Source organism: Brassica oleracea, chromosome C2, assembly GCF_000695525.1.
Source record: "Brassica oleracea var. oleracea cultivar TO1000 chromosome C2, BOL, whole genome shotgun sequence".
Classification (NCBI taxonomy): domain Eukaryota; kingdom Viridiplantae; phylum Streptophyta; class Magnoliopsida; order Brassicales; family Brassicaceae; genus Brassica; species Brassica oleracea.
Genome location: NC_027749.1, coordinates 17,092,460 through 17,111,972, shown reverse-complemented (window position 1 = coordinate 17,111,972; position 19,513 = coordinate 17,092,460). Strand labels below are relative to the sequence as shown.

Below are 19,513 nucleotides of genomic sequence, written 5' to 3'. Positions count from 1 at the left end.
GGTGCTCGGTCGCTATGTAGCGACCGAGCTTGGCTCGAACTCGGTCACTACGTAGCGACCGAGTGGGACGAACGCTCGGTCGCTACGTAGCGACCGAGCGTTCGTCCCACTCGGTCGCTACGTAGCGACCGAGCGTTCGTCCCACTCGGTCGCTACGTAGCGACCGAGCGTTCGTCCCACTCGGTCGCTACGTAGCAACCGTGCGACCTTTTTCGGGCTTTTCTCCGATGTCTCGTGTTTCTTCCGCAGGGCTCTTTGTAAGAATAAATCTTTTCCGAAGATTTATTTTCGTAAAAACGTTCATACCGATTTTTACGGACTTTCACACATTGATTCCGTCGTGACCGATTTTGACCCCAACATAGAGGTTGGTCGGCTTTGAATCATGGCACAGATGAACCCTAGAAAGGATGGAAGCGTTTCGTTACGAAGGTGAAGGGGCCAACTTTTTCTTGCTATCGGGCTGGAATTATTTGAGTAAAACGTGAAGCCCAGAAAAGAACCCCGCAAATATGAATCAGATAGCTTTAATGAAACAACGTGTTTTGAGTGATGAGACACGTGTCACGCCTATGGAAGCCGACTTATCTACGTGGAATCCGACGTAGCGCAACAGGAGGGAAGGAAACTTTGTTTTATAATAATAGATAGATAGATATATATATTGTATATTAATTTCATTTTTTATATCTACTTAATTAATGAACATTTGACATATACAGTTTTGTTTCTGTTGAATCTGACTCCACCTTACTCGTGTCTTTTCTGAAGTTTAACCTCTACCGAATTTTATTTGAGCTTATAGTCCACCAATCTTAGATATTAACCATTACAGCCGAAATAATATTATAATTTTATATTCGTCGAATTTTATTTGAAGCATCTACGTTTCTTGCTTCAATAATAATATTAAAAAGGAACTTTACATTTTCCTAATGCTCAAAATTTATGCAAGCAAATTCGTATATTATTCAAAACTCGCATGAAAAATAACATATGCATATCCAATGTCAATGTGTCTGATCTTCCGTTTCTGATCTCTCAAAAGTACATCAATGTTTGTGTTTAACTTTCAGTGGTACCTTTGGGTTCAATCATTGTGGAACTTCCATATACTTATGAAAGCCCTTTGAAGTGGCCTCCGATAATTCGATCTCTTTAACAAGCAACCTTTCTCCATCCTTCCGGTTAAAGCTCTTTAGGAATAATAGTAAAATGATTATTATTTAGTGAGTCTTTTTCTCTTTATTATCGTACATTGAACTCTCATTGGATATTGAGGGGCACAAAAGCAGAAGGCATTGCCAAAATATAGACATTATTTGTTTAGTTTTTGAGTAATCCTACCAACAAATTAAAGAGTGCAATCCAAATTCATCATGTAATGATCTCTTGTATATCAACGATGATTTGTCTAAATGTGTTAACTCTTATCAAATGTAACAATCAGTACTTCGATTAACTTTTTCTATGATTCCACAGAAACGATATATGTCAATCAAACTCTCCTGTGATATCGTCAACTTTGCACTTCTATATCTTCCAAAAGAAGACATCAATTTTTGGTGAAGGGATATTTTTATGTCCTCGAATTATCACCTATCTGGCCCCATAATTTTAATTTCTTGGATGAGTCTCTACTAGCTTTTGGGTTCTTCCTTCCACCTTTCAGGGCGAGATTAGATATACTGTTATGAACAAACGCGAATTATCTCGAAGAAAACAAAGAAACTTAAGAACAAAAATGCACTGAGACAAATATATTGATTATGTGAATGAAAAAAAAATATTTATAATCTATTAGATCCGTATTTATTGCAGTTTTGAAATCTGTTTTCTTTCACCTTTTAAGAAAACGTCAAGCCCAACTAATGCTGACCCTTTTACCAATTCACATAAATTTGAGACACTTCCAAAATTAACATATTGTTTAGCTAAAATACGCATGTCACAAAGAATCCAAGACAATATAGACTACGCTATTTTATTTACCGTCAAGCTTAATCGTGTATAAATTTGACCTGATTAATTAGTGCATGTATTCTTTCTTTCTTTTTTGAAAGCTTGGTGCATGTACATATTCTGCGCAAACATGTTCGTACATATCTACTCTGAAAGATGGTCTTAATATATACTTAATCTGAGCAAATAGACTTATACAAAGGACATGAAATCAAAGAGTACTTATAGCAAACTATCAGTAGTATAAATACTTATCCAACAACTTTTTGATCATATATATACTAAAATGAAAAGTATTTTACTATAGTATATATAAATAAAACCATGTATTGGGCTCCAACCATAGTACATACGTCTCTTGACTGACAGTTAGCCCCTAAACTGCCAAATGTCATCCACATTCCACATGGGATCTTGTGTGACATCCTCGTACGCTTCCGCCACGTGACAATCCGTTGATATGTCTGAATTTCTCATGTAATACTCCTCCATCCCAGGAATATATCCACCGAGTTCTTGACCATTGCCTTCATGGTAACACATCGAAGAATCGATGATGGTGTTGTGATCCATGAAGTGTGGAACCGTCATAAGATCAGGCATGGAAGTGGAGCTCGAAGCAGAACCATCGGTGTTGCTTATACCCAGGTTCTTACCCGAGATATCAGTATATGTTTGTTTACTCATTGAGTCGTAAGACTGAGAAGGAGGAAGAAGAGAGTTATTGTTATTGTTGTTGTTTTGGGGACAACAATAAGTATTTGATGGCTTCTGCTCCATTTTCTCTATTAATCTGGGGACCCAGAAACTACGAACAGCGTCAAAGAATTTGTCGCTGTTAGATTCGATGTTGAGCTGTCGAGCTTGTTTCTGAACTCTTGTTCTCCAATAGTTCTTGATCTCGTTGTCCGTTCTTCCTGGCAAGTACTGTGCTATCTTGGACCACCTTAAATACACACAAAGTTTATACATAATGGTCCAAGGTCAGGAACTTTTTGGGAATATAAAAACAAGAATTGTTTATGAGATCGAAGGTTGACACACCTATTACCCCATTTAGAGTGGAGATCAAGGATCAGAAGCTGTTCTTGGGGACTGAGATTCCCTCGCCTTATGTCAGGTTTCAAATAATTCAACCATCTCAATCTACAACTTTTCCCGGTTCTCTTTAGCCCTGTTTTCATATTTTCACGAAGATAAAGAGAGTGGTTATAGTAAAGTTAGAGTATCTCTAATTGTAAATCAAAACCATGTTCTTAATCAGTTACCAGCACATTTGGCGACGAGGTTCCAACGGCCTTCACTGCTCTGGATAATGTAATTTGTGAGAAGAGTGTCTTCCTCAAGAGTCCAAGGCCCTCTTCTGAGCTCTACTTCTTCACTCTCTGTGAAGGTCTTCTTCTTCATTGAATTTTCCATACTTACTTTCAATTTCCTTACAAATGCTATTTATGTGTTCTATTTTTGTTTTTATGGGTTTGGTATCTCCTAATAAGCTCTATGCCTCTATGCATGCATAACTGAATAGAGAGATAGAAAAAAGTCGAGACTTTTAGTGCTTTGAGATGAAAAATGAAAGTAAATCCACAGGTTCTTGGGAATTTATAGACTACGTAATATTGGAAAATGTTCATACTTTAGCCATCAGCTTGCTTTTTCCCAATGAAGAATTAAACTATAACACGTATTTGACGTTAATTTAAATTATTACTTAATTAATTAGCTTCTCGTTAAGGGAAATTAATACTCCCTCCGTTTCGATTTAGTTGTTGTTTTAGGTTCATGCACACAGATTAAGAAAATATTTAATTTTGTATATTTTCAAAATAAAAACATCATTACCCATACACCTAACCATATTTCAACCAATAGAAAAATAAACAGAAGAATCTTACTAATAAATTTTTCATTGAAATCATAAAACGACATTTATTTTTTTAAACGAAAATTTTTCTCTACAACGATAATTAATTTGAAACGGAGGGAGTATAAGAAATGACATTTTGTAGAAAATAGATTTCCCTCCAAGTGATGTTTTAAAAATTAAGATTTGAACTGAAGTATGCAATCTTAACATATGCACCCCAATGAGAATGTCTTAAAAAGTATTTTGACAATTTTTCAGATTATTTTATCATAGTTCGAATAAGATATAGTTAGATGATAAATAATAATATTGATTATACAAAGAATTAAAACTTAGATGATGTCTCAGTTTGTATTCAAAACTTTAAATATCACTTACTGTGGTAAATATAATATTAGTATATAAATTAATCGAACTCGACAATGAACCAAACATTTATTTTAAAATAAAAGATTAGAATCACATATTTATTGACGTTTTGTTTTTGGTACAAAAATAGAATTATCCATATAGGTCACAACGAGATTTTGGTGGTGAATATTATGGGTGTGTTACGCAGTTAAAATATATCTCTCGAGTCTCGAGTTACAATATGTTCAAACAATTTCCTGAAAAAACTATCTGACTTTGGTTTCAGTTAAATAACACATACAAATATGAATTTTTATTTAAAGATTGCTTTAGAAAAACTATCTATATTTAGGACTATTAGTCGAATCCGGAATGAACCAGGTTTCTTGGTCGAGGTATATGATTGATAAGAAGTTTCTGTCATTAACTTTTTTAGTTGTGATGATGAAACGGAATGGAATTTGGTGTAACTATATGGATTAGATGTTTACGAGAAAAGAATATGGAACAAGAAGTACAGTTTAGATTCTTAGATTAAACTCTACTTGCAAAGTATACAATAGTCATCATTCATGATTGACATTTCATATACAATATGCCAAAGAATTTATTTAACTCTACCTCCTCAACTTTGCCTTAATTGCATAAGAAACCTCTTTTCTTTACTACAATAAAAAATTTACTGAATATATGAGTAAGTAGTGGTGTTACAAAAAAAAAGAAGAATATATGAGCAAGTATAGTATGAAATCGAAGCTCAAACATAAAATAACTTTTTTTTAAAACATAAAATAACTTTTTTTTAAAACATAAAATAACTTAAATAACAATAATGAGAATAATTATAACAAAAAATAACGTTTTATAATTTTTTAAAAAATTAAATAACATCGTCAATTTTTAATGTAAAATTTATCAACTTTCTATGTTATTTAACCATTTATATTATAACCATTTATATTATGAAATCTATTTTGTTATTGATTAATTTAAAGTCAAATGAATATTTAATGATATTTTTGTATAGAAAATAGAAGATAATAATTTTTTTAATCTATATGCATGATTTTAAAACGTTATCTAATAAAAAAACCGGAGGGAGTATATAAGTTGCACCATTGATGAGATCTAATTGATTTTCCTTAACGCCATTTTCTATAAGACAGCTAATTATCCTGACTTCGATTAGCCAGGATATCCTTCAACTTTGAACTTTGAATATTCAAAGAGTCTTTCAAGTTTTCATTTGTCAGTAAACTTTTGAAGCTCATATTGTATTCTGCTATTAAATAATAATGTGAGAAAATAAGGAAGAGGGTCCGTGTCGCTTTAAACCGAGAAGACAAATATATCTATGTGCATGTATTTAAAACATATGGCATCGCTAATAATACCACCTTACTGTTCAAACCAATCTTATGAATATGATATGATAACTCATCCGAAAATGTAAATAAAGCCTAAAGACCAGGAATAAAGAAAATAAAGTCGATTTGACATTGAGTGTCCTCATCAAAGCCATGGTTAGATGATCAATGGTGGCCGGAGGCAATGAAAAAATAATATTCCAATTCATGAAAAAATAAGTTTTTTCAAATAATAGACACCAACAAATATTTAGAACTCGTTTAACAAAATGATTTTAGATCATTTTTTATGAGTTTGACAGTTCGTCGATGTTAAGTACTTTGAGTTTATATATCCACATGTCAAAATTATGGTTATTTCGAATACGAAACATAAATCCAATATTAATGATTTGGAAAGCTCGAAAACTCCAAAATTTGGCTAAAGTAATTAAAACTAGTAGATGTTCTAAATCGAAAGTTTAGATTGAATCCCAAATCCAGTTAAAACATCAGCTAGTTTTTTTTTTTTTTTTCACAAAACATCAGCTAGTTTAGATTGAAATCATTTAGTATATAAAGGATAATAATGTGTACTTTCAATTCAAAAGGTTTTGTAGTGGATCCGGACATGTTGCACTTAGGTTCGGGTTTCGATCTAGATTAACTGATCAGCCGAAGTTCTAATAACTTATATTTTTGTCCTTTGTATTAATTGATATATTTTGGTAAAAAGAAAACAGTCTACATGAAAGCAATCATTAATAGATAATTCACAGCTCAATATAACAAAATCCTTGCAACTTTTCTTTTAGTTTGTGATTGGGAGTATTCAAAAAATTATGCATTGGTAAATTCTATCTTCGGTGTTGGGAGACAAAATCACCGTGATATAAAGATTTATCGCTACCACACTACAAACTGTTAGTTTAATGGCAACAAATGGAGCACATGTGTAAGAGAACAAGTGTGTGACAAGTTCAGTAGTGAAAGGAATGTGATTTAAGATGGAAACAATGAGACAAAATCAATATATTGTTCTGTGAATAAATCCTCAGTCTTTAACAGGATCGAAACTGAACACAAAGTCCTAGTGAATCAAAATCTTCGCGGACAAGAGCAGAGACATATTATGATATAGTGTACGTTGAGAGCATCAAGCATCATTCAAATGATGGAGATAGACATTCATCAACCATCTCCACGAGGTTTGGATTCTCTAGTGCAGCCGCCACACGCTCCTTGTCGTTTAGTTGCTTATTGACTGCATTTCAAGAACAAGAAACAAGAAACATCTATAAACAAGCCCACTTGGTTCAAACAAAACACGAGTCTACTACTTCAAGGTGGATGAAACAACAAAATAAGAATAGCAAGGACATAGAAAAATGACATACGTGCAGCCTCTGTTGCATGAGAACCGGGTGCTACCCTTATATCAATCTGAAAAAGAAAAGAACAGTTCCAAAGGAATGAGGCACATAGAACATTGTATATGCGGTTTAAAGGCACTTGTAAAAACATATTAGTAGAGGCTCAAGCTATTACCAAGCATCAAAACAATAGATTAGCAATTTAAAAAAGGGTTATTTGCCTCACAAATGACAAGGAGAATGTGGTGTTGCTGAACTTTTATTTACTGCATACTAAATGAACATGATTTATGGACAAATGTGCTTGCTTTCATTATGTTCAAATTGACTCTCAGTAAGAAAATGGGCTCAGAAGATCATATTCAAAAACATGGAAAAGCAAGTACCTTGTAACGAGGAGGAAGGCTGCGCATAAGTTTAACCCGGACAGAAAGACCAATAATGGTTGCCATGCTACAATGTTCCACCGTTGGAGTGAATGTAACCCTGCAAAAAAAAGCTCAGGGCTTTAATTAAAACACCAAAAGAAAGAACAGAAAGGTTGTCTTTTTTTAATTACCTGACATAACTCTTGAGATCATCAACTTCAACAGAGTCTTCAGTTAGAACTTTGAGTTGTTCAAGAGAATAAGGATGCTCTGGATCTCTTATATCTCTTATATGATGTACTCTCAATCGTTAAAGACCAACCAAAAATGCAAATCATACAAAAAAAACTATTGATGAAAGCGAAATCGAAGAAAAGGATATCAAAAATCTCGAGCTGATCGATAGGTTCTACGGAGAACTCATCGGAGTTGGTGGAATCGGTACGAACACGACGCTCTTTTCTCTCGTACACAGTTGGGTTCTCGTTTATTAACCCAGATACCATTATTTTTCCTATCAAAAACTATTTCAATTGAGATTGCAAAACCCTAACACAGACAACCAATAGATTCTCAAGGGAGAAGCAGAAATTTCTGAGACGAAATCAAATACGGAAAGTTGATAATACCTACTTTGGCGCAATTCGATTAGGGAGAGGAGTTTGATAGAAGACGAAGACGCTGGTGTGACTCTCCACTTTTTTTCTTTTTGGCCAACCAAAACAAAGTAATAAGGGATCACTTTGTAAATTGGGATAACTAACCAAAACCCTTTTATCTCTTCCCTTCTCTCGTTATCTCTCTCTCTCTAGACATTTAATTTTTTTTCTTTGGTTATTTCACCAATTTTTCCATATAAATAATTAGGTGGTTTGCCCACAAATTCGCTGATATAAATATTGTATAAAAATATATATATTATATATACAATGCTATAAATTTTGAATAATATTTAGAGACATTAAAAAGATAATTATTAACTCCAAATACTTTGAATATCTAAAATCTTAGGATTGCATTTTTAGAATAGAAGCATGAGATTTAGTGATAATTTAGTAATATTGATCTAAGTCGCTAAAATATGCATTTTACATTATTTTTATCAAATGATTAACAGTACAAACTTATGATTAATGAACCAAAAAAATCTATTTTAAAACACTCTATATCATCATATTATTTTATCTATTACTTCCAATTAATTTTGATGCAAATTAATACTCGTTTAGTATGTTTTCATAAATTTGATGCAAAATAACTCATGAGTATTGAGTGATAACTAATGTTAGTGGAATTATATATCTTAACTATCACATTTACTTCTCCAACACATATTATGCAGTTTTTTCGATCTGTTCTTATTTGTCTCATTATCATTTCTTTATTTTTATCACATTTTAACATGCATTTCTAAAGGGGAGATTTACCAAATATAACTCAAAACTTGATTTTGATTGCAAAAGTATACCCAAACTTGAATTAAATGCAAAAGTAACCCAAAAGCCTTGTGAAATTACAGTCATACTTTTGTGACCAAACAAAAAACAAAACTCATTTTTACGAATATATCTCCGCTAAGTCTTCTGAGTTTTCTGACATTCTGTTAAGTCTTCTGGACGACGTCCACGGAAGTCGTCTGGTATAGTTGATCTTAAAAATAATTTATAAATTTTGTAAAAAATATTTTGACAAACGAAAAATTAAAATCATGTAATTATAAACAGTTTTAAGTGATATAAATTAAAATATAATAAAATTGAATTGTTTTCAACATAGAGGAGTGAAAGTAGTGAATCATGATATTCTTCTGGGCTAGAAGACTTCCAGGAAGTCTTCCAGACGACTTCCAGGAAGTCTTCCAGACGACTTCCAGGAAGTCTTCCAGACGACTTCCAGGAAGTCTTCCAGACGACTTCCAGGAAGTCTTCCAGACGACTTCCAGGAAGTCTTCCAGACGACTTCCAGGAAGTCTTCCAGACGACTTCCAGGAAGTCTTCCAGACGACTTCCAGGAAGTCTTCCAGACGACTTCCAGAGTCTTCTCCCATGTCTCCCTTTCATAATAGATCTGAGCGTTTTGGTAAGTTCTTATGTTGATTTTCTTCATTCGATAACCTCCTATTGCATAAAATTAATACTTTTTTCCCAAACTAAAACTCTTAAAACCCACTCTAATCTCTTTGACTTGAAAATACTAAACTTTATATGAATTTTTCATTTTTGTCTCATGTCTTTCTCACTAATCTATCTTTTTGTTGCAGGTTTTAATCAGATGGTTCTCATCTTCCACTTGGATATGTACTTTGTGTGTTCTATAAAAGTATGTCTATCTAATTTTCCACTCATTTTCTCTGTTTTAAGCCATTTGAACGTTTTTTATATGATATGCAGGTTTTACGGATCTGTGTTTGATATACATATTTTTCAGATCTGGATCAGAGTTTGGAAGACTTATGAGAAGTCTTCTCGGAAGTCTTCTAAAATATAATGCGCTAGAAGACTTCCAGGAAGTTTTCCAGACGACTTCCAGGAAGTCTTCCAGACGAATTCCAGAGTCTTCTCCCATGTCTCCCTTTCATAATAGATCTAAGCGTTTGGTAAGTTCTTATGTTGATTTTTCTTCATTTGCTAACCTTCTGTTGCATAAAATTCATACTGTAAATTTAAAGAGATATTAATGAAAAAGTTTTGTAAATATGTTCATTTTCCACGACATTATTTTGCCAAAATTACTTGACATAATTGAAGTTATTGATACAACTTCAATAGCAAAACACAATAACACAAAAAAATAATCAAATTTATTACAACTAAGGGAGAAGAATTCTCAAGAAAACTTAGTCCAATTCACAAAAGATAAAACATTACATAAGCTCAAAGGTAGAATACTTTCATTAGATACATAAGTAAAAAATATATTTTATGATATGAGAAAACACATTAAACCATGTTACTTGATATTCTTGAAGATACTTAACACTTTTGAAAATTAAATAAACATATCTTAAAGTTACTTAACAAATTTACAAAAACTAACGTAGAAGACTTTAGCTAGAAACTTTACTAAGCATGAATGTTGATAACCTTATAAATATCACCAACTACGTTATAAATTTCATTCAGTAGCCCCAATATTGACTAATATACATGAATTGACAAAAAAAATTTAAAAGTCTTTATAGTTTTAGAGAAAATAAAAGGTTATTAAACATTGACGCAGACGACTTCCACGGAGGTCGTATGGTAGACTTCTAGGAAGTCGTCCATTTAGGTTAATTTTGCAAATGATTTTTAACCTAGACGGCTTACATGGAAGTCGTCCATCTTTGTTTGTTAAAAAAAAAATCGCGACGACTTCCATGTAAGTCGTCTCAAGTTACTTTTGCAATTGAAAAATAAAACAAAAAAAATTATTTTTTTCTAGACGACTTACACGGAAGTCGTCCGATGACTTATATGGAAGTCGTCCAAGATAAGCAAGGTTTGACCAGAATCTCGGAATAAAATCATGGACAACTTTCGTGGAGGTCGTCTGATGGACGACTTCTGTGTAAGTCGTCTAGACAAAATAATTTTTTTGTTTTATTTTTTAATTGCAAAACTAACCTGAGACGACTTACATGGAAGTCGTCTAGGTATAACAAAATATTGATTTTTTAATTTTCTATTGGACGACTTACATGTAAGTCGTCTAGGAAAAGACAAATTTCTGACACAATCCGGTCAAATGCAAAACTAACCCGTTTACCTTAGACGACTTACATGGAAGTCTTCTCGATTATTTTTTAACAAACAAAGATGGGCGACTTCCATGTAAGTCGTATAGAAAAACACATTTAAAATTTAATTGCAAAATTAACCTCTGCATTGACCAGAAGACTTCCATGTAAGTCGTCTACAGCCAGACGACTTACCCGGAAATTGTTTGGACGAACAGATCTGGAAAAAAAAACTAATTTCATAGTTTCAACCAGTGAGATAACTTGCTTAGCACACAAAAGTCTTCTCCAAGCACCCAGAATCTCAAACAAAAGTTACCCACCAAGAATCGTAAGCTTCAATGGCTCTATGAACCATAAAAATTTTAGAATCAAAATCTTGGTTTTTTTTTGGATGAATATGGAGAGAAAGTAAAGAGATGTTGTTTTTGGTTCATAAGAATTGAGAAAGAAAGAGTGTAAATCAATTTTTAGGTACATTAAGAGCTTTAAATTGGTTGTTCATGGTGGTTGGTGTATTGATGGCAATGACAATATTGTGAATATTGAGGAAGATGAGGGTGATAGAGTAAAATATGCATTTTCCAAAAAAAAAAAAACAAAAGTGCTGGCATTTTTCGTGAATAATCTGAACTTTGGGGGTGAAAAAGGCAAGTCAAAGTTCTAAAAAAACATGGATTTGTTTTATGTTTGACTTCAAGTTTTGAGTCATATTTGCAAAAAGCCCTTTCTAAAGTCTTTCAAATTTTTAACATATTTTTTGCCAAATATTTATACCTCTCTCTAAATATTAACACAAACCATACAATCAATCAATGTTCAAAAAATCGTTAGGTGGGTAACTAGACGCTTTGTCGAGTACTAGCCCCTATGAGGATTATTCGGGCCTAGGCAATGACTAGGTGTTAACGAATTTTTGAATTATTTTATATACATTTTACATTTAGAAAATATATTTTAGTTTTTTGGTTTAATTTTTAAATTATTTTATGAATTATCAAAATTAGATAAATAAAACAAAAGAAATTAGACAAATTAATGATTTTTTAAATATTATTATTTAATTTAACAAATTTATTAATTTAAATCGATTTAAACTACTTTAGAATGTTTTAAACCAATTTAAAATGGTTTAATCTTATTTGAGTTTTATAAACTGGATTTTAAGAAAATTGTTCCGGCCTTCCGGGTAGAGGAGATTTGCCGCCCGGGCGCATAGACCAATTTTTATAACCTTGCAATCAATCAACCAAAACCCATCTTAGAACCCATTTCAATTACCAGATTGCCTTATTTACTATACTATCTCTTTGACTTAATTCAAAACATTTCGTTATGTTCAATAGAATCGGTCCATTCTTCAAACTGACATTTTCAGTCTGCATTGCAATAATCACACATTTATATGGATATGTAATATCACACTACATTTTCCTATTACAAATTTCTCTTTGTTCTCCATGTTTTCTATTTTTCTCTTATAACTGATTTATATACTCTTATAAATAATTTTAAAATTCTAATAAAATAATTTTGGAAGCTATGGTAAATAATTTTCATTTAAAAAAAATTATAAATGAAAGCATCTATGAACTTTGTAATACATTAATAGTTATCATATACTTATATACAAATATAATTCTTTATGTAAAATATAAAATTACTCTAGTGATTTATATATAAATAAAAATCATTCATTATATTACGTAGTTTATAACTACAAAAAATTAAATACATATTATTACTTTTTCTATATTTTCAACAATTAGTAACTATAAATCATTATTTTTAATATCTGTTAGATTATTTGATAACTGATATTAATTATTCTAGTTTTACTTTTTATTTTTAGATCTAATTAAAATAAAATAAAATTTAAATCATTGACCAAAAAAATTATAATAATTTTTTAAGGGTTCACTAATAATCCATACGTAAGAAAAAATCACTTAAGTAACTTATCGTTTAATATATAATTTCTATTTTTCTTTTATACATGATTTATAAAATCTTATATATAATTTTATTTTATGATATTTTAAACCATGATAAATAATTTTATAATTTTTTTAAAATCTCTACAGATCATTTATAAATAATATATATGCAATATAAAAAATAATAGTAATTATAATAATTTTGCATGAATATAATTTTACACATAATAATATTTAATTATTTTTATAAATTCCATAAATTGTTTTATATTCATTATTTTTTTATAGTTTATAAATCACTATCAATCATGTATGCGAAAAGGTTTGTAGCTATCTCATATCAAATTCTCAACAGAAATTTAGCGTGTCTACGTAGAAATAGCATAGAATTGAATTCTCAAAAATATAAGATAGATAAGATAGTTTAATTATTTTGAACATATATAAGATATTATAAAAAAAACTGAGTACTAAATATTCATTCCAAACCGTGATTATAACATAAATTTAAAATATTGTACTATATTATCTTTGATATTGTTACTAATATCAAATATTTGGTATCAATGGAAGCTGCTAGTTTAAAATTAAAAATAAAATACACAGATTTATGGATATATTTGTTTCAAAGATATGCTCTATATTATAAAAATATATATTTTGAATTTCAAATACATTAAAATATATCTAAACTATATATAATGATATTGTAGAAATATGTAATTTATAGCATGCTATATTTTTTTTAGGAATATACGATCTGGGAATAAGACGTTGAGGTTTTGTTTGGGTATATATATGATGGAGATGTGGGTATAAAATATGAGACCTTTTTAGGAAGAAGAAGTCAAAGTTATAATATGCTTCAGCTGTTATGTTGTAATCTAAAACTACTACATATGATATGGTGTTCATAAAAAAAATACAAATTAAAAAATCCTATAATTGGTCAAAACATTTTATAGATCTTGATTTTCGAGTTCATAATCAATCGATGGAAATTAACCAGATTGATAAAATTTGGTTTCAAAACGTGGGAGCAAAAATAACCAATAAGCTCAGTTGATCTCTCTCAAATTAATCCAAACCGTATTTTTTTGGTTCAGATTAAAAAATTTGGTTTGTTGCGCATTCTTAATCCAAACCGTGATTGTAGGTTGGTTTAGATTAAGTGTATCGGTTGCCATATAAAATGCATATGAGAGATTATTTTATATTTAGTCACAACATGTTCATTTGGTCCAAATTTAAAATTTGTCACGGTAATTTCCAAATAAGACTCTAAAATTGTATTTTAAAGAATAGATTTTGAATTTCAAACACATAAAAAATCTATCTAAAAATTATATAGAATGATATTGTTGAAATCTGCATTTTATTGTATTCTATATTTTCCAAGGAATATGCGATCATGGAATAAGACGTTGATGTTGTGTTTGGGTAGATGGAGATTTGGGTGTAAAATATGCGACATGTTTAGGAAGAAAAAGTTTATGTTATAATATGCTTCATGTGATCGATACGCTGTAATCTAAAACTACTACATATGAGATAACGTTCATAAAAAATAAACCACAATTAAAAAACCCCATATAATTAGTCAAAGCCATTTACAGATCTTGATTTTCAAGTTCATAATCAATCCATGAAAGTTGACCATATTGATAGGTCTTAACCTATAGGTTTCAAAATGTGGGAGAAAAAATAACTAATATATCTAGGTTCAGTATGATGAAATTTTAATAAGCTCAATTGATCTCTCTCAAATTAATCAAAACCGTATTTATTTGTTTCAGATGAAAAATTTGGTTTGTTACTCATGTCTTAATCCAAACCGTAGTTGTAGTTGGTTTACTTTAAGTGTACTGGTTGCCATAAAAAAATATATATGAAGCGTATTTTTATATTTAGTCACAATAAGCTCAATAGATTCAAAATTTAAAATATGTAAGGGTAAATTTCAAATAGAACTCTAAATTTTGTTTTAAAGAATAGGTTTTGAATTTTGAATACATAAAAATCTTTCTAAAGTAATATAAAATGATATTGTTAAAACCTGTATTTTTTTTGTATGATATATATTTTTTAGGAATACACAATTGGGGAATAAGACGTTGATGTTTTGTAAGGGAATATGATGGAGATTTGTGTATAAAATATGTGACATGTTAGGGAAGAAGAAGTCGATGTTATAATATGCTTCACGTGTTATGTTGTAATCTAAAACTACTACATATGGGATGGTGCTCATAAAAATAAACCTAAATTTAAACACTCCTATAATTGGTCAAAAGGCTTTATAGATCTAGATTTTCGAGTTCATAATCAATCCATGGAAGTTGACAGATTGATAAGTCTTAATCTATAGGTTTTAAATCTTGGGAGCGAAAATAACCAATCTATCTAGGTTCAGTATGATGAAATTTTAATACGCTCAAAATTGATCTCTCTCAAATTAATCCAAAACGTATTTTTTGGGGTCAGATTTAAATTTTTTGTTTGTTACTCATGTCTTAATCCAAACCGTAATTGTAGGTTTGCTTAATTTAAGTATATATATTGTCATATAAAATTTTATATGAAGAGTGCTTTAATATTTAGTCACAACATGTTCAATAGATCCAAATTTAAAATATGCCAAGGTAAATTTCAAATAGAGTTCTAAAATTATATTTTGAAAAATAGATTTTGAATTTCGAATACACAATATATATCTAAAATTATATAGAATGATACTGTTGAAATCTGTATTTTATTGCATGCTATATGTCTTAGGAATATATGACCGGGAATAAGACGCTGATGCTGTGTTTGGGTATATGATGGAGATTTGGGTATAAAATATGCGACATGTTTTAGAAGAAGAATTCAATGTTCTATTATGCTTCACGTGTTATGTTGTAATCTAAAAGTACTAGATATGAGATGGTGTTTATAAGAAATAAACCACAACTCAAACACTCTTATAATTGGTCAAAAAAATTATAGATCTTGATTTTTGATTTCATAATCAATCCATGGAAGTTAACCAAATTTATTAGTCTTAACCTATAAGTTTCAAAACGTGGGAGGCAAAAAACAATCTATGTAGGTTCAGTATGATGAAATTTTGATAAGCTCAATTGATCTCTCTCAAATTAATCCAAACCATATTTGTTTGTATCAGATTTAAAAAATTGGTTTGTTACTCATGTCGTAATCCAAACCGTAATTTTATGTTTCTTTAATTTAAGTATATCGGTTGCAATATAAAATTTTATATGAATGTTGTTTTTATACTTAGTCACATATGTTCAATAGGTCCAAATTTAAAATATGTCACGGCAAATTTCAAACAGGTGATATCACTCAAATTACCCTAAGGAGTGAATTACTCTCTCAAATCAGAGGTTCGGATGTAGTACTTAGGGATCGAATCCACAGAGACTATAGGATTACACAGTAGATTTATAGTTTTCGAGATAAAGCTAGACAAATAGGTTTTTAACAGTAAATGAAGTGGTGAACAAGGTCGTTGTTTGATTGGTTTGATTTGAGGTTGTTAACGGATGGGTAAATATGTAGATTCAGGTATTATTTCAGGTATGATAAGTAAGCAACTTATTTGGGTTAGGGGTTTATAGATATTAATTGTTCTCGAACTCAAACTTGGGTAAAATCAATTGGATTATCTATATCTTGATCTCGGATTTCACTTTCCGTATATCAATCAGAGAAAATATTGATCGATGATTCTTAAAGAATATCAATCGATACACCTTTCAAAATATCGATCGACACAACGATTGTCGCGTCGATCGATGCTTCCTCTAGAAAGATTTACGAGTGGGTTTGATTAGTGTTCTCTAACTTACTAGACCAACTTTCGTGTGTATCTAGTCAGTTAGATCATACTAGTTTACTTTCAGGTATTGGGTCAAGCTATTGATTGTCTCAATTAATCCTAGGATCTAAGTTAAAAGGTGATCAATCCTAAACTTAGCATTAAGAGCAACTAGATGAGGAAGTATATTTTAAGCACCCTAGCAACAGTTCATGCTAGCAATACATAAATCAACCTTATGAGAAACCTAAATTTAACAGTAAGACTACTCAGACATATTCATAAGAGACATAGTTATCATAGTCTGAATAATACTTTAAATAAATGAATAACAAGATAAACAATAAATAGAGTAAAGAAAGCAAGGAAGTTCAAGATCTTCTCTGTTATGAAGTTCAAATCTCTCTCTCCAATCCTAAACTCTCCCCCCAATGGTAGTTGGGTTGCTTCTCTCTAAAATAGGTCTAAAAGGTCTCTAGGCAAGTCTGCCTTTAAAATGACACAAAACCTTAGTAATATAGCATAACAGGCGGCCATGGACTTAAGATGTAATTATTGGAACTTTTGTGAAACTTGCAATCTTATAATTTTTCATTAACTCGCAGGTGGCTTCGCTGTCGATCGATGGTAAGAACCTTCCGTCGATCGATTATTCTTGGTAATCATCGGTCGATATTCTGATTCAATAATCGAATATTTCTCTGTTTCCTGCAAAAATCTCAAAAGTCTCCAAATTGCCCCAACTACACCATTTTCCTCAAGTAAGTACTTGAACCTGTAATTACTCTAAAAATGGTCCAAATGCATATTAAAGACTCTAAAAATATAAATAAATCATGGTTGAAGATGGGTAAAATCCATGACCTATCAACAGGGCTCTAAAATTTTACTGTAAAGAATATATAGATTTTGAATTTCAAACACATAAAAATCTATCTAAAATTATATAGAATGATATTTGTTGAAATCTGTATTTATATCATGCTATTTTTTCTGAGGAATATAAGATCATGGAATAAGACGTTGATGTTGTGTTTGGGTATATGATGGAGATTTTGGAATAAAATATGCGACATGTTTAAAAAGAAGAAGTCGATGTTATAATATGCTTCACATGTTATATTGTAATCTAAAACTACTACATATGAAATGGTGTTTATAAAACTAAACCACAAGTTCAACACTCCTATAATTGGTCAAAAGATTTTATAGATCTTGATTTCCAAGTTCATAATTAATCCATGGAAGTTGGCCAGATTGATAAGTCTTAACCTATAAGTTTCAAAACGTCAGAGCAAAAATAACCAATCTATATAGGTTCAGTATGATGAAATTTTAATAAGCTCAGTTAATCTCTCTCAAATTAATCCAAACCGTATTTGTTTGGTTCAGATAAAAAAAATTTGGTTTGTTACTCATGTCTTAATCCTAACCGTAATTGTAGGTTGGTTTAATTTAGGTATATCAATTGCAATATAAAATTGTATATGAAACATGTTTTTATATTTAGTCAGAACATGTTCAATAGGTCCAAATTTAAAATATGCGACAATACATTTTAAACAGGAATATATAATAATATTTTAAGGAATAGATTTTTGATTTAGAATACATAAAATCTATCTAAAATTATATAGACACTAGTAGAAAAATCTGATATAGGCACGGAAGTTTTCGTGTCTAAGGTCTCTTTTTCGTGACTATATGCTGATATAGACACGAAAAGTCACAAAAAAAAAACCGGGTCTATACGATCGTGACCATTTTTCCTCCTGACATTTCGTGATTAATTCAGTCACAGCGTAAACACGGTAAAAGAACGTGACTAAATAATTGTTAGTCACGATATTATCTGTTACTAATACGTGACTATTATTTTAAAAAAATTATATAAAATTTTTATTAGATAATTATAAAATGAAATACAAAGTATAAATACATGTATATTACTTATGTGAATATACATGTATTATATAAATATAAAAATACATATCTAGATCTACACTTCCCGGCCACCACAGGTGACCGTCTCCGGCGGCATCTTCCTCTTCCTTTTCTTTCTCCTTCTCTTCTTCTTCGTCCTCTTTCTTTTCTTCTTTCTCTTCTTCTTCCTCCTTCCTCTTCTACAAAATATACATAAAAACTGTGAAGTCAAAAATCAAATCTCAAATCCGAAATCAAAATTGTATAAACGACTACACCGCTTAGATTACTGTAATGGAGTTAATGCCGACGCTGTTGTATCTGAGGAGAACACGCTTGCCTCCTCCGTCCTCGAGCAACCTCCTCCCCTGCAAGTTTCGATGGCGTGTTCCGATGGCCGCGTCAATGACCTTCGCAAGCTCTTCCGGCATCACCACGTCCTGCACAAAAACTGATTCAAACTCAGTAAAATACAATGAGGAAGAAATACATAGAGAGGTTATTGATTATTGAATTAGTTATTAGAAGTTGAAAGAACCAAAAAACAGACAAGCAAATGACTCGAGAGGGAGAGAGAGACATGGGAAGAAGAAAGAACACACGTGAGAAGACAGGAAGAAACACAATTAAAGATATCTGGACCGTTAGATCATTTCAATCAATGGTTAGGATGGCAATCCATCACCTAATGGAATGACCAATAAGAAATAAGAAGAGCATTGAAATGAAAGAAATAAAAGAAATAAAATGGATTGACCAATAAGAAATAAGAAGGGCATTGAAATGAAAGAAATAAAAGAAATAAAAGAAAGAGTAAACACTTTAAACAATGCGTAGCGTGTGAC

The 19,513-nt window shown here is 30.9% G+C and overlaps 3 protein-coding genes across 3 annotated transcripts; all 3 read right to left on the bottom strand.

Moving 5' to 3' along the window:
* Positions 1–2,302: 2,302 nt before the first annotated feature.
* LOC106326102 (transcription factor MYB24-like) lies at positions 2,303–3,505 on the bottom strand. The gene is made up of 3 exons (XM_013764129.1): positions 3,231–3,505; positions 3,007–3,136; positions 2,303–2,908 (listed from the first exon to the last, which is right to left on the bottom strand). Exons 1-3 carry the CDS (start codon positions 3,379–3,381, stop codon positions 2,332–2,334), a joined length of 858 nt encoding a protein of 285 aa, XP_013619583.1. The 5' UTR covers positions 3,382–3,505; the 3' UTR covers positions 2,303–2,331.
* Positions 3,506–6,482: 2,977 nt separating this feature from the next.
* LOC106324817 (MIP18 family protein At1g68310-like) lies at positions 6,483–8,027 on the bottom strand. The gene is made up of 6 exons (XM_013762803.1): positions 7,901–8,027; positions 7,650–7,781; positions 7,459–7,564; positions 7,286–7,385; positions 6,924–6,969; positions 6,483–6,790 (listed from the first exon to the last, which is right to left on the bottom strand). Exons 2-6 carry the CDS (start codon positions 7,771–7,773, stop codon positions 6,690–6,692), a joined length of 477 nt encoding a protein of 158 aa, XP_013618257.1. The 5' UTR covers positions 7,774–7,781; positions 7,901–8,027; the 3' UTR covers positions 6,483–6,689.
* A 10,609-nt stretch (positions 8,028–18,636) lies between these two features.
* Positions 18,637–19,212, bottom strand: LOC106325779. Its single transcript, XM_013763827.1, has 2 exons — positions 18,959–19,212; positions 18,637–18,868 (listed from the first exon to the last, which is right to left on the bottom strand). Exons 1-2 carry the CDS (start codon positions 19,097–19,099, stop codon positions 18,692–18,694), a joined length of 318 nt encoding a protein of 105 aa, XP_013619281.1. The 5' UTR covers positions 19,100–19,212; the 3' UTR covers positions 18,637–18,691.
* Between the last annotated feature and the right edge of the window lie 301 nt (positions 19,213–19,513).

What these genes read in the sequence shown, in the direction of transcription:
- LOC106325779 (XM_013763827.1), bottom strand. Translation starts at nt 19,099, where the DNA reads ATGCCGGAAGAGCTTGCGAAGGTCATTGACGCGGCCATCGGAACACGC. An exon ending in TCGGCATTAACTCCATTACA is followed by an intron (nt 18,869 to 18,958) that starts GTAATCTAAGCG and finishes TATATTTTGTAG; the next exon opens with AAGAGGAAGGAGGAAGAAGA.
- LOC106324817 (XM_013762803.1), bottom strand. Translation starts at nt 7,773, where the DNA reads ATGGTATCTGGGTTAATAAACGAGAACCCAACTGTGTACGAGAGAAAA. An exon ending in CGATCAGCTCGAGATTTTTG is followed by an intron (nt 7,565 to 7,649) that starts ATATCCTTTTCT and finishes GATTGAGAGTAC; the next exon opens with ATCATATAAGAGATATAAGA. An exon ending in TCATGCAACAGAGGCTGCAC is followed by an intron (nt 6,791 to 6,923) that starts GTATGTCATTTT and finishes CTTGAAATGCAG; the next exon opens with TCAATAAGCAACTAAACGAC.
- LOC106326102 (XM_013764129.1), bottom strand. Translation starts at nt 3,381, where the DNA reads ATGGAAAATTCAATGAAGAAGAAGACCTTCACAGAGAGTGAAGAAGTA. An exon ending in CCTCGTCGCCAAATGTGCTG is followed by an intron (nt 3,137 to 3,230) that starts GTAACTGATTAA and finishes ATATGAAAACAG; the next exon opens with GGCTAAAGAGAACCGGGAAA. An exon ending in CACTCTAAATGGGGTAATAG is followed by an intron (nt 2,909 to 3,006) that starts GTGTGTCAACCT and finishes TGTGTATTTAAG; the next exon opens with GTGGTCCAAGATAGCACAGT.